Source organism: Meleagris gallopavo, chromosome 5 (genome assembly GCF_000146605.3).
Source record: "Meleagris gallopavo isolate NT-WF06-2002-E0010 breed Aviagen turkey brand Nicholas breeding stock chromosome 5, Turkey_5.1, whole genome shotgun sequence".
Classification (NCBI taxonomy): domain Eukaryota; kingdom Metazoa; phylum Chordata; class Aves; order Galliformes; family Phasianidae; genus Meleagris; species Meleagris gallopavo.
The window spans coordinates 51,158,922-51,172,733 of record NC_015015.2 but is presented as its reverse complement, the minus strand read 5'-3'; the positions used below and the strand labels follow the sequence as shown (position 1 = coordinate 51,172,733).

The 13,812-nt window shown below is 41.2% G+C and overlaps 1 protein-coding gene across 2 annotated transcripts in view; it reads left to right on the top strand.

The window, feature by feature from the left end:
- The window catches only part of LOC100541609 (SERTA domain-containing protein 2-like), a 13,589-nt gene extending 1,239 nt beyond the window's left edge, over window positions 1-12,350 (top strand). The window contains exons 1-3 of one of the 2 annotated variants that reach the window (XM_010711998.3): window positions 109-384; window positions 2,073-2,192; window positions 8,700-12,350. In XM_010711998.3, the coding sequence (XP_010710300.1) occupies window positions 8,704-9,555 (852 nt within the window). In that variant the 5' untranslated portion in view covers window positions 109-384; window positions 2,073-2,192; window positions 8,700-8,703 and the 3' untranslated portion in view covers window positions 9,556-12,350. Of the gene's footprint in view, window positions 1-108; window positions 385-2,072; window positions 2,193-8,699 lie in introns of those variants that run through there. The other variant, XM_003206770.4, reaches the window with a different exon arrangement.
- The last annotated feature ends 1,462 nt before the right edge of the window (window positions 12,351-13,812 follow it).

Genomic DNA, 13,812 nt, shown 5'->3' with positions numbered 1-13,812 from the left:
AAGGGGGAGGAGTGCAACTTTTTCGCAGCTCGGGGAGCCCGGGGGCGGCTCCGGTTACGGCCGGGGGGAGGTGCAGGAAGTAACGGCGCGGCTCCCGCCTGCTGCCACAAAGGCCGAATGGTGGCGGGGCCCGGGCCGTGCGGAGCCCTCAACGCTCTGCGCCCGGCTCGGGGTGCCTGCCGTGCGGCCGCTGTGTGCGCTGCGTACCGCTCGTTTGCTGCGTGGGTTGTAAGATCTGATCCCGCCAACCTTCCCTCCGTGCTGCCGCTCCGTGATATCGTGCAGCTGTAACCTCAACGGTTAATGTTAAAGGGATTCTTTAAAGTGCGGAATGAAAGAGTTGAATTTGATAACTCCTTGGACTCCGGCTCCTTCCAGCAAAAGGTCGGGCTTCTGAAATACACTGGGCACAGCTCTGGGCCTTTCTTATCCTAAATCCAAAACTTTTAACTGCTGCAGCATATTTGTTAGCTTTTTTTAAAAAGGGATATTTAATACTGGAAAGATTTCACACTCTGAAACGTTTGTCCTTTCATCTCTGGGGTGTAGAAAATGCGGCCAGTGAATGTACTCCCCTCACCCCTCATGACTTAGCAGCTACACCTCAGTAGATCACCACGTTGACCTTTTAAGCTGTTGTTCTTGCAGCAAAACAAGACTATGACTTATTTGTCTCATTTTTTTAGTTACTTATAACATTGGTCTTCTCATGATTCACTGGAACAGGTTGCTAAGAGAGGCTGTGGATGCCCCATCCCTGGAAGCATTCAAGGCCAGGCTGGATGGGGCTGTGAACAACCTGCTCTAGAGGGAGGTGTCCCTGCCCATAGCAGGGGGTTGGAACTACGTGATCTTAATGGTCCCTTCCGGTCCAAACCTTCCTTCATAAGGAAGTAAGCTTCTAGAAGTAGGAGGGCAGTACTGCTGTACTTATTACTGAGGTTACATGGGGCATTGTCAGCCACGAGCACCTCTGTGCTGTTTCACTGCACCTTTTCGGTTCCAAGAACCTGTGAATGGAAGATCCCTTTGGTAGGATCAGGCTAGGTGTTGCTGTCTAAAAATCACACGTATTCATTTACTGTTCTGTCTAGCTAAATACGATACCAGCTTTCACTACATATTATTTTAAGCAGAGTTAAGCAGCATATGAACTGTTCTTTAAATACAGTCCCCAATGATCAGCTGGATAAAACTGATCTTGGATCTTGTGGTAACTTTGTGAAGTAGTTGGAATGCTGTAGGTGGGCATCTGTACGTATGCATGCATACACACAAGCACATTAAGTACAATGCAGAGGGTAGGCTGTCAGCCTTCATAAGGGCATTACATATTGGAACTAAGGAACTTGGGTTCTCCAGGTGGAGCTGAGACCACAAGAACACGGATCATACAATTCCATCTGCATGTCCCAGCCTCTTCCTCAGATCGCTGTCACTTCAGCCTTTTCATGTCCCCCTGAGTTTCCAGTCTTTGGTCTAATCCATAATTTAATCCGTGTGGTCTGTTGGCAAACTGCAGATGTTGCTTTATCAGGGTTCTGATGAAAATGATGCTGTGCTGATTACATGCAGTCTTGGGGCATCCTGCCTGTTATCTACTTGCAGTGGTTCTATTTGTGCTGAAAATGAGAGGAATCAGGGCATTCCATAAAAATTGATCTCGTTTTGCAGCCTGTAAAAGTTAGGAGTTAATTCTGAAATGTACTCCACAATTCTCCTGATGTGTGATTTCTGATATTACTGCAATTGGAAGTCAGCGTTCAGTAACCTGAAGAAGTACCAGTGCATGTTCTTACCCAAAAGCCCAACATGTGGAGGATCAGTACTCTTCTGTCATTTCATAGAAGAATACATAATTTTCACATTTCACATGTTTGTAAGTGGAACTACCAAGTCCTCGTACTGCAGTGCATTTATGAACTCTTGTTTTTTTGTATTTCAGTTTCACTGCTTTAATAGGATTTAGCACAGCCATTCAAATAGCTCTATTGATTTGCGAGCTTAATATTTCTAGTTTAAAAATATCATAGCAATTAATATTTTTTTTTTTTCGTGTTTTTCCCCTTAAGTCACATCATCCTACCTCTGTGGATGGCCTGGACCCCTGAATAGCCGGAGACTCTTTGGATGACCACACTTTATGCAAAATCTGGAATCTTCCTGCCTGGACTCCTCTCTCTTTTCTAAGGGTATTTGCTTGCACATTTTTAAATCTTACCTTCTGAGCATATCCCATGTTCTGATAATCAGCTGTAGGTGTTATTTTTGTGGGCTAAACTGGTAAATTGAATTATAAAGTTTAAAGTTGGGGTATACATATTTGAAGACCAGGCTGGATGTGGCTCTGGGCAGCCTGGTCTGGTGGTTGGTGACCCTGCACATAGCAGGGGGGTTGAAACTAGATGATCATTGTGGTCCTTTTCAACCAGGCCATTCTGTGATTTTATGATTCTATGATAATATAGTACAAAGTGAAGTGCTTTAGGCTTTGTTTAGGCGTGCAGATTTGACATAGGTAATAAGCTGTAACTTTTGTTTGTTTTGTGATCTACATCTAGATCACTATAACCCCAGAATATGTCAGTATTAAGTAGGTGAATACATTCAGTATCTCTATTTGAAGTAAAAGATCATGTAAGAAAAGAGGATTGATAATTATTTACTTGATTACTGGTTTGTCCTCACATTGGAAGTTCTAAGGATCATTTGCCTCCCCAGTCCTTTTTCCTTATGTGGAACCGTGGTTGTTTGTCTGGTTTGGTTTCATGTGTGTTTTCATTTAATGATATTCTAGTTTTATTATGGGAGTTAGTTGATTTAGTAACTCCTGATCAGGTGTTAGCTCTTACCATCTACTATTGCTCTGCAGTTTAAATGATACCAGGCCTTTCTTCCTGCTTAAAAAAAAACCTGAAAAGCAAACCAAACAAAAAAACCCACACTCCACGCTCCTGAAAAATATCTGCTAGATGCTTCCTCATTAAAAATACACACCTGTAAGCTTTGCTTGTCTGTGTGGAGCTACAGTCACAAGTGAAGAGGAGAGTAATGCTGGGTTTTCCTTAAGTATGAAGAATTTTATTTGCTTAACAATAGTAATGCCTGAGTACATCTATATTATCAGCCTACAGTGATAGATAGCAGTTGCTAAGAATGTGTTTTCTTTACTGTTGTAAATCGCCCGGAGCTGCATGTTTGTACCTTGTGGAAAATGTACATCACAGTTGAGGGTCGTCTTGTCCAGAGTGAAATGTTGTGCCCTGAAACTTAGATAGTGTGGTGTATCTTTTAAAGCAAAGCTCTTATCAGCACCAAAGAAGGGAGTAGGGAACTGGAAGATGTCCTCCAACTGTAGGAATTAGTATTAGACATAATTAGACATAATATAAATAGATGGGAGGTTGCCTTCATCTAAATTCTAAATAGAAGTAAAACTTGCTCATAAGTGCTTTGTAAACATAATTTCAGTCCCTAAAATATTACTGTATGGTAGATATTTGTTCCGTTTCCACAAATAGTGAAGGGACAGTGGCAAGGTTATGAATTCCACAAAGTAATTCTGTGCTTAGCTCAGTCTTCCTCTCACTTCTTTCCTGTTCTTAATTAATGAATACTTTTCAGCCTATTTTTATTTTCTGAATACAGGAAAAGATGCTAGGTGCATCTATGTGTGGGGTGTCCTATTTTTGTTGGTTGGTTGGTTGGTTGGTTTTTTTTAAGTCTGAACAGTGGTGTGTCTTGGTTCTGTGTTCTGGTTAGCGGAGAAGTAGCAGAAAGACTTTGGTGTTACAGATCAGGATGTTGTGACCCAAATTTGACCTCAGTTCTCCCTTCTTTGAGCAGCTCTGTTCTGGTCACTTCTAACTCCTGTAAAGAGACTGTTACATAGGACTTTAGGTATGGGAGTAAGCTGGTAGGACTGCACTCCTCCCTATATGTACATTTTTAGCCACCTCTAGCAGTTACTCATCTTGGCTAAAACGGGGCAGGGCGGGGAGGAGGGGACTTAAATACATCTTTGTGTGTTTTAAAGTGCATTCTCGTCTGGGTTACTTTCTTACTCTCCAGTCTTTTAAGGCATTTAATCCTCCTGCCCCTACTTCCCCTTAATTTTCAGTCGCAGCCAGGATGTGGCTGTGTGGGGATCTCCAGCAGCTCGGATAGGCTGCCCTGCGTAGTCTGGTGACAGCTTACTGTGTTACGTAAGTCGTGTTGAAGTGATCAGCGTTAAGTCCAGATGGGGGGAAAGGATTTACACTGTTAACTGTACCTTCAGTCTTACCTTTCTTCCTTTGCAGCTTCTGATAGATGCAATACTAGCCTAGACTCCACCCACCACTTAATTAAAACTTAATGAAGTTGCCTGTGCTCAAACATGCATGTGGTAGGGGAAAGGTATCATTAGAATCAGCACGCAGCATACGTTGGATAGTCCTGGGAGATTTCCATTGGCTGTGGGGATGTTTGTCTTCCTTTGTGTTTCCTGCAGATGGATGCATGCTTATGGCATGTGCCTGTGGAAGGAGGGCAGGAAATCAGGTTATCAGTCAGCTTTAGTCAGTCACTATCAGAAGTTTGCAATCAGGACGGCTCTATGTTTGGTGTTTTGGATGGTTATGAGCCAAAGGAGACTTTTAAAGAGAATTACCTACATTATAAATAGCGAGGAGCCTCTAATTTTGATGTAAATTCAAGGTAGTACAGTTGTCCTACTGGAGACTAGGCAGGCAGCTTTCACTTAGGAGGTGCTTACATCTGTTCAAATCTATTATTTCTCTCAGGAGAAACAATCATTTATCACCTGAGACAGATTAAGGCTGAAAAACTTAACACTGCGTCTGCATGTGAAGAATTAAGCAAGTTTGAATTTAATGATAACCTCAGAAGGGACTGATGATGAGGAAATAATTTGGACCTCCTGCATGGTGCAGGCCAAGCACTATTGGTGATCTAGGCATTTAAACCTACTTAGTGGTAACAGTAATTCTTGTGTAGTTAACTGCAGTGCTGCTTTTCTGCATGTCAAGTTTGCGTTCATGCAATTTTGCCTTGCCAGCCAGCTTTTATGTACTCATTTTTTAAAACTTTTCTTCTCTTGTCTAAAAATTAAAGCTCTGGGCAGTTCCACATTCTACCTGTTGCTCACCTCTCTCTTAAAATGTTGTGAGGAAGAAGAAATGTAGTGGTAGTTTGCCTACGTAGAAGTAATGGAGAGTTTTCACGTGCTGTGTTCTTTGTGGCTGTTTCCAGCTGCACTTCCTAACCATGTGTCAGTGGCAGCTGCGCTGCACTCTCAGACCCCGTGACAGATGGAGCTGTGTTTTTCATCTGAAATGGTGGCACGAGTCCTGCATTGTCTGCGACACGTTGCAATGTGAATTTTTCTTGGTAGCCTGGAATGTTTCTTCTGAGTAACTGCAAGCTCTGAGCAGGCCTGTGTGTTTGCTGTTCTCTGCAGATCTGCCAACCCATAACGTGCCTCTTCCCTCCAAGTTTTTTTCCAACTTGGGTACAGTGTAGGATTACAGAGCATGGAGGCTTCTGCTCTTCTTAGCAGGGAGGAGTTTCTATTAAATGGACTCCGTGGAACTGAAAGTAAATGAGGAGCGTGCTGTCAGGGGCAGAATTTCTATGGATGACATAGATGGAGAGTTTGGCACTCCTAAATATTAAATTCACTCTGTTTTCTTTTCCACAAAATAACTTCAGTTAAGGAGTATTTGGCCCTACATGGGCTGTGGCTCTGTTTGCATTGCTGTAATGAGAGAGGATGAGAAAACACCAGAAAATTTGTTGAGATGCTACGTTCCTTATTATACTTTTGTGTTGTTTTTGTTTTTTTTTCCTCCATAACAAAAGATTCTAAAAGTTGGATCTTTGAACTTTTTCTTAATGTTGAGGGAAAGAGTGGCTTACAGTGCTATCATAAAAGGGTGTTTGGTTGTGATTTTTGATTTGGGGTGTGTGTTTAAACACGCAGTGCTACAAGAGGACAAATTGTGTGTGAGTACGGAGCAGTTTGTTAAGAATATGACCCTGTCAGAAATTCTTATGCTAAAAAGTAAAGCAAAAGGCCTGATAAAATGTGGATTAGCTGGTAACAAAGGGACTCGGTATCTTTTGTAGGTCAGCAGCTGAGTATGTTTGACAAGAAATTTCATGTCTCCTGTAGCAACCGTGCCACTGGTCATTTCTAAATCCACTGTACTGGTGGCACTCTGTTTTTTATTTGCCAGAGACTTGAGCAGCCTTCAATTTTGCAATTAGGCAAAAATCAAACTGATCAAGCAGAATTAATGAAATGTAAGATAGGAGTATGTTTAAATAATAATAAACAGAAAACTCCCCCCCCCCTCCCCCCAAAAAAAAAAGGCTTTTGCAATATCTGGAGAAGGGGAGTCTGTAAAATAGAAACACTTGAAATTGGAGTAAATACTGTTTCTTGCACTTAGTTCTTATAGTTCAAAGTACTGTCAGACCCGAGCTTTGTTACGTATGTCAGGAATACTGTAGGACAGTTCTTTTTGAAGGGAAAGGAGGGTGTCTCCTATAGGAGCATAAAATATTTAGTCTAGCCTACTGTATGACTTGAAATGTTAAACATGTGGGTTTAAGTTGTTCTGTGAAATGATGTGTCCTCGTGCACGTTTGCGTGCTCTTTAAGCTTGCTTACAGAATTGAAACACTTGCACGTTTGAGATGTTAGAGGTTAAGATTGCTAACAGCTGTAAAGTGGCAAAACCAAGTGTTCTGAATGTATGAACCATCAGAATTGCTGTTCCATGCGTGCTCTGTATTTTGTACCTTTGGGAATAGGAATTTTGGTCTGCTTCAGTAGAGAGTGGGGGGGAAAAATCCAACACAGCTAATATGTGGTGTGTGGGAAGGATGGTGCTTAGCAGACACAGAGCTGGTTTGATGTATGCTTTTGTTCCTTACAGGAAGGGTATGTGGGCATGCCTTAGGTTGCACAACCTTAAATGCTATTTAAAATGGAGAGTTAGTGATTTCCGTGTGATTTTTCACTAATAGGCAGATGTTGTTTCTTCACAGCGTGCCACGCACTGGCATATCTAGTAACAACTTCATTGTGAGGGCCTGTGTAACTTGTAGTTTCCTTGGTTTGTGTGCGATGTTACCAGTTGCAGGCAGTATTGCTGATAGTTTTACAGGCAGTGCCTATCACGTGTACGTGCACATCCCCTTGTAATATTTGGCACTTGAACTCTGTACGTGGTGCTGATTTTGTTGTAGCTGAGTGCTCAGTACTGCCTGGCTCTGTTTGCTTCAGATGGGGTGCAGGGCTGGGGGCAGAGTGGGCACACGAGTAGGCACACAGCATTCAGACACCTCATTTTTATCAAGAGGTTCAGCTGCTGCTCTGGCAGTTTGGCAGAAAAAAATCAGAGTAGAACACATTTTTAAGCGTACAAAGTTTAAACTTACATTTGAAGCTTAGAAAAAATGCAGCTTTGGTAGAATTGCAAGAAATGAAAGATTCACTTAATCTTTTTTTTTGATAGCAAAAGTGATAGCTAATTGTGTTTATTTTTCAAGCTACTTACCCATTAAGCAAAAATACGTTCTTACAACAGGCTTAACTTATCTAGGTGTGTCCCAGAAACTGTGTGTATGATTTAGAAGTTGTAAACATAAACTGCTCTACTCGCTGTCTGTTTTTCATGCATTTCTAACTGAGAAGCACACACTGCCTGCTCACTTTCTGTTCCTCCAGAGGAGCTGAGTTCTCCAGCAGCCCTGTCCAGGCACATGGACGTAGCCATGGAGCCCTGCATTGCTTCCTGCAAATCTGGAGAAATCCCAGAAGTAAAAGAGGCTTTATCCTGCTGCCATCTCCTTGTTCCCAAAAGTCTAGCAGCTGGCAGCTGCAGCCATCAGCTGAGCTGCTGCTGGCAGTGCCCAGTGCTCACATGAAAAGGAAGCTGGGAGGCCCTGTGCAGTGTCTGGATCTTTGTATGTTCAGGATCTGCCCTTAATCTGCCACTGAGTGTCTAATGTATAATTGCTTAATTTTTTGAATTGTTTGGGAGTGAGGTCCCTGTATACCTCAAGCACATCAAGATGTGTGTAATCAGTATTTTACCAGTGTTTACTGCTCCCTGCTAAAATTGTGTGAAAGACTCCTGCTGGATGTCCATAGAGTTAGGTTAGTAGCAGGTTGTGAACTGGTGGCCACTAGCACTGGTAATGATCCTTTGAGCTCTGAGACACTGCCAGATTTCCTCTCATTCCTTAGTTAAACTGCTAAGCAACTGCTTCATTTCATACGGATGTAAGACTTTAAACTTCAGTAATGAATCTCATATGCTGTGTAATTATAATGGTAGAGGTTAAAAAACACAGATAACCTATAAAGTTCTTATTCTCATAGTAGAGTTGAAAGTAAACATTAAAAATGGGAATTGGAAGTTCTTAGGCTGCTTTTTTGGACAGCACTTACTCTATTTCTAATGTTTTTTCCTTTGAAAAAATGTTGAGAACAAGTGCAGTTGGAAGGTGCATCTTCTGACTTAAATTATCTTATATAGGATTTTGTACTGTCTTTCAGTGTTTTACAGCTTCAGAATTTTAATTCACCGAGTAAATTGATTGCTGTGGACTTCTGAAGGTGCCTGTTGAGATCTTACAGAAGTCGCCGTGTTGGCCACGGTTAATTCAGAGTTCTTCTCTTTCAGGTTCATGTTGGGGAGAGGCCTAAAACGCAAACTGAGTGACTATGAGGAGAACATGGCTGGTCTCTCTAGTGCCTTCGATTCCAGTCGAAATCTGCCATATCCAGTTAAGAGGCAGCTGGTGCTTAACATGTGCCTCACCAAGCTACAGACTTACAAAATGCTGGTGGAACCGAACTTGCACCGCTCTGTCCTCATAGCCAACACAGTGCGGCAAATTCAAGAGGAAATGAGACAAGAGAGTAATCAGCAGGCAGTTGCCGTCTGCACTGGCATTACTCCTAGTTCTCCCAGCTACACAGGGATGGAATCATCTGGGATTTCCCTACAGCTGCCTTCAGGTATTAGTCAGCAAGAGTCTAACTGTTGTGACTTGAGGTCTGCAGAGGACCCAATTGAAAATAGCCTGCTGATAGTTTCAGATGATGATATGTCGTCTGCTATTTCGTCTATTCTGAAGGATTTAGACTTTGTAGAAGATATAAGCCCACCTACTTGTCTGGTTCCTACTGGAGATGACCAGCCAAAGTTTCCAGAAAATCCCGGTCTAAAACTAGAAGACGACAGACAGGATTTGAAGGGAGCCGAATGCGTGTTTGGTTCCTTTGAGATTTCCAATTCAACCAGCTACTTGAAGGATCTGGCAATAGATGACATTTTTGAAGATATCGATACTTCAATGTACGATTCAGACTTCTGTTGCCCCCCGCTGATGCCGCCCAGACCACCACCTCTTGCTACAGAAGAGCCATTGAAGACCTTTCCAACTTGTAATTCTTCTTCAGCTAACAACATTCAAATATGTAGAACAGATCTGAGTGAGTTGGACCACATCATGGAGATTCTGGTTGGATCCTGATATTTGTTTTACCCAAAGATACTTTTTGACTGCCGCTTTCATTTGGTTTCAGGATAAAAGCCACTGGAAACGTTGTAAAGAATTATTTAAAACACAGCTAAAAATAACTTGTCTATAGTGAGGTTTCCTAAATAATTCCAAAACTTATAAACCTGGAAGGTGGTGGTCCTTTTTTCTTTTTTCTTTTTTTTTTTAAGAAATATTTATTTATCAGAACTGTGCAATCATCTTTTTTTCCCTCCAGGGTACATGTGGAACAATAGGCACATACCCTTATCACCCCTCATGCCTCTTTCAATAAACTTTTTTATGTGCAATTTTTAATTTGTCAGAAGAATTTACATGCAAAACAAATTTCATATGAGATGATCTTTTACAAAGCCTCCACTTTATTTTTAATATCAGAGTCTATGCCACGTCAGCATACGTCAAGTTGCGTAGTTGGATTGAATGGATGCAGACACATTACTAGAGATGGGTATATTTTAAAAATGAGACAACGCTTTGCTTTCTTTTGGTCGGAAAAGCAGATCAAGACACTTGTCAACAAAGTCTCTTGCATTTTCTAAAGCATTCAGAACTATTTATTTTTGTAAATTTTATAGTCTTTCTACATTTTACTACGTTATTTCATCATAGTTCAGATATAATGGACTTCTAGTTGGATGTGTTTAGCACTACCTCTGAGCTGAAATGCTTTAACTCTTTCCAGTGCTTCGTCTAAGACTGCAGATCTTTTTGTTTCTATTTTTTTTCTGGGGGAAAGTACTTCTAACTCATCGAGCTGATCCTCTGACAGTGACCCAGCTGATTGGTGAAATCAAGGGTATTCGATGTTTAAAAACTTTTAAGTATTTACAAATGTAATTTATATGTAGATTGTGCAATTTAACATTTTTCTGTCAGTATTACGTGCTTAGATTTTGAATAATCTTGGCGTTCTTTAAATTAAAACTTAATATGTACAGGTAGCTTTTTAATCTGTTTTGGGAAACACTGTCCTCCAACCTTGCTTTCACTACGAAGTTTAAGATGATTTTTATGTGCAATATTATTTAAAAGAGATCCACGTTTGTATACCTGGCATTGTAGAAAGAAACGCTTCAAACTTAAAACTTCTAGCACCTTTGGAGGATACTCGAAGAGTCAGCGTTGCTGTATCCTTTGAGAGACAAAGTTGAGAACGCTCCTCGCTGCACCAGTGCTGTTCTGAATGCTCCTGAAACGCTCGCGACGAGGCGGTGCTGGGGGAGCTCAGGGGCTGCCTGCGTGCTTCCAAAGCGTTCTGGCAGTTGCTAATGATGATTATGCTGCAGATTGTACTGAAGGATGGGGGAAGGAGGGTTTTGTGTGCGTGTGGCAGGTGTGTATATAAGTATATATAAGCGCACTCGTTAACTGAAGATGAGATTTGCAGTGAGAGCTATTTTTCTGTAAGGCAGTTTGGCTACCGTGTTTCAGCTTGAACTGAGGTCTGTATTTGATCCTTGCTGTTGTCTTCTGAAGTACACACTTGCACACTAGTGGTTGGTTTTTTTGGGGGGGGGAAAGGGGGTGGGAGTTTTGTTTGCTTTTTTTTAATGACAGAACTTTTACTTTGCTCTTGAAAGCTGCAGCACCTGTCTCATAAGAAAATTTGTAGTGGTAAAAGCTTTGCTTTGGTTTTCTTTTTTTGTTCGTTTTGTTTTTGTTCTGCTGGGACTCTAAATGAACAGGGCATATGCAGAGAAAGAAAACACTGCCCAGGTGTTGCATCTCAAAAGTTGGAGCCCTGGCCCTGCTGAAGGTGCCGGGATGTCACCTACTATTTCTAGTCTTAACTGATGCTGTAGCACACCTACCTTGTGCAAAGATCTCCATTTCTTACTGTGACTGTTTGGGTTAACAGTGAGCTGCCAATACAGTTTGGTATCCCAGACCAGTGGAGAACCAGTTCAGGTCACATCCTCACAGCCATCTGGGTTGTTCAGCAACCGAAGGGTATAAATGTATTTATATGCATATAATGTATTGATTCTAATATAAAACTTCTGATCTAAAGTATTTTGAATTGCTGGATAAAGGGATTTGTTTGAAGAGTGTATAAGTAGTTCTTGAAGAGGTACAGCTTCAGAATGTACACAGATTGTGCATTGTGTATAGACTACTCTGGCTTTTCCTCAGCCTCTACTTTTGTATTAAAGATATGCCTGAATAAATCCTTGAAATATTAAGGGCCTTCTGCACTGTGATGAAGCAGAGTTATGGTTAAAAATGTCTTTAAATTCAGCGATGAGGAATAAAGCAAAAAGACTGCATTTAATTTCTTCTTGCATTTGAAAATATGGAATGTTACTATGCAGTAAAGGTATTTTGGTATGAAAATTATATCATGTAGCAAATAGCAAACAGTTAATAAATCCGCTTAAACCTTGCAGCCCCCACAGGGAGACTTGCTTTTCAGCATTTACATGCTAAAAGTTTTTTGTACACTTCAGACATAGATTGAATTGTTAGTACGTCTCATCAACAGTACAAAATGTGATTTCTGTTCAATCTCTTGCCACAAAGCTCTGTTTCTAATTGGTTGCTTGCATCACAGTGCCAAGACCGTAAGCTGGTATGTAATGCAGTTGGGTTATGTATGGAATTATGTGCAAAGGGAAGTTTGATTATTATTATTATTTTTTTTTAAATATGCACAAACTAATTTTAAAATCCTTCCATGTAAAATGAAGTTAGAGGCTAGTTGTGGTGGACCTATTTATTGTATGTTTGGAAATAAAAGCCACAGTTTTGCAGTTTAACCATTTATATTTTGAAGTCTTCAGTGTTTCTTTTATAGATGAATGATCTTGCCACTCTTCAGTCATCTCTGTCCTTTGAAAGATGTGACGTTTTCCCATAGGTCTCCACTGGAGATTACACCGATGACTTCAAGTTTAAAGTTCTCTACTCTCTTCCTGTTGTCAACCACTAAAATGAAGTTCGCTGCAGAAGAGTGGGGATCCCTTGGCTTAATGGCAGAGCTACTGACTGCAGCTTATATGTGAGGCACTCCTCCTGCCTGTTGCCACGGAGGCTGCTGAGCACAGCCTGAACAATGTGAGTCTGGAAGCGACTTCCCAGAAATGAGCTTTTGGCTGTGAAGGCATTGCAGCAGCACAGACCTGCTCACCTGATGGGTCCTGAAACTCACTAATAGGAAAGCTGCCTTCGTGAAGGTACAGTAGTGCAGCATATTAAGAAAATGAGGGAATCAGATCATGCTGAGACTTCAAATGTAGTGTGAGGTTTCTCTATTTGCTTGCCTCAGTTTTAGCCACTCTGAAGGATCTGGCTTCAACATGATGCACAGTGCTGGTGTAGCATGGCTGGCAGGGGAGGTGTAGGCAATACTTGGAATGCTCTCATTGGATCGATGTTCTGTGTGCTGGGATATGGAACAAGAGTAATTTCCAGCTCACACAACATGGAAGTACACACAAGGTAACCTATGCATGAGTTCTGCATGGAAAATGAATTATAATTAGTTCCCAAACTAATTTTGAGCTACTTAAAAACCAGTATTAGGAGAGCTAAGCTATTAAGATGCATCAGTGAAGTACGTATTATTAAATCAAGCATTCGTGGAAGTGGGCAGTTATTTGGCTTTCAGGTATTTACCTAATATCCTAGTATTCATCAGCATCTTGCCTTTAGTGAAAAAAAAAGAAAAAAAAATCTGTAATCTTCATTCCATACATTTTTCCCTCATTAGGACCCAGAGAGCACTGTTCTGGACTGGCTGTGCTTTGGCACTTAAGCTGAGCTGGATGGTGGTGGGTTTTTTGCTTTTTTTTTTCCCCCCCTTCAGTCTATCAAGATAAACTCAAATCCAAGTGGCTTTGTGGATTTGACATCTAATTTCAATGTAGTTTGTTTTTAGTCAGATTTTCTCTGCTGTTTTAACTGGAATAGGAGTAAGTACTGTGGGCTACTCCCACATTCACTCTTAAGGTCGGTCTATAAATGCTGTATATTATAAATGCTGGAATCTGTGTTCACCTCTGACTGCAGCATTTTGGAGTGAGTTAGAGTAGGGCCTCAAGGATGGTCAATGGGCAGGAGCACCCCTCATGTGAAGACAAATCTGTAGTGATCAAGGTCAGCATCTAAAGCTTTTTTAAAATTCATATACCTATGAAATGGAGGGTCTACAGTATACTCAGGAATACTTAGATAGTATACTCACAGGTGTACTCATACTGGGGTCTGGATTGCTGTTAATGTTATCAA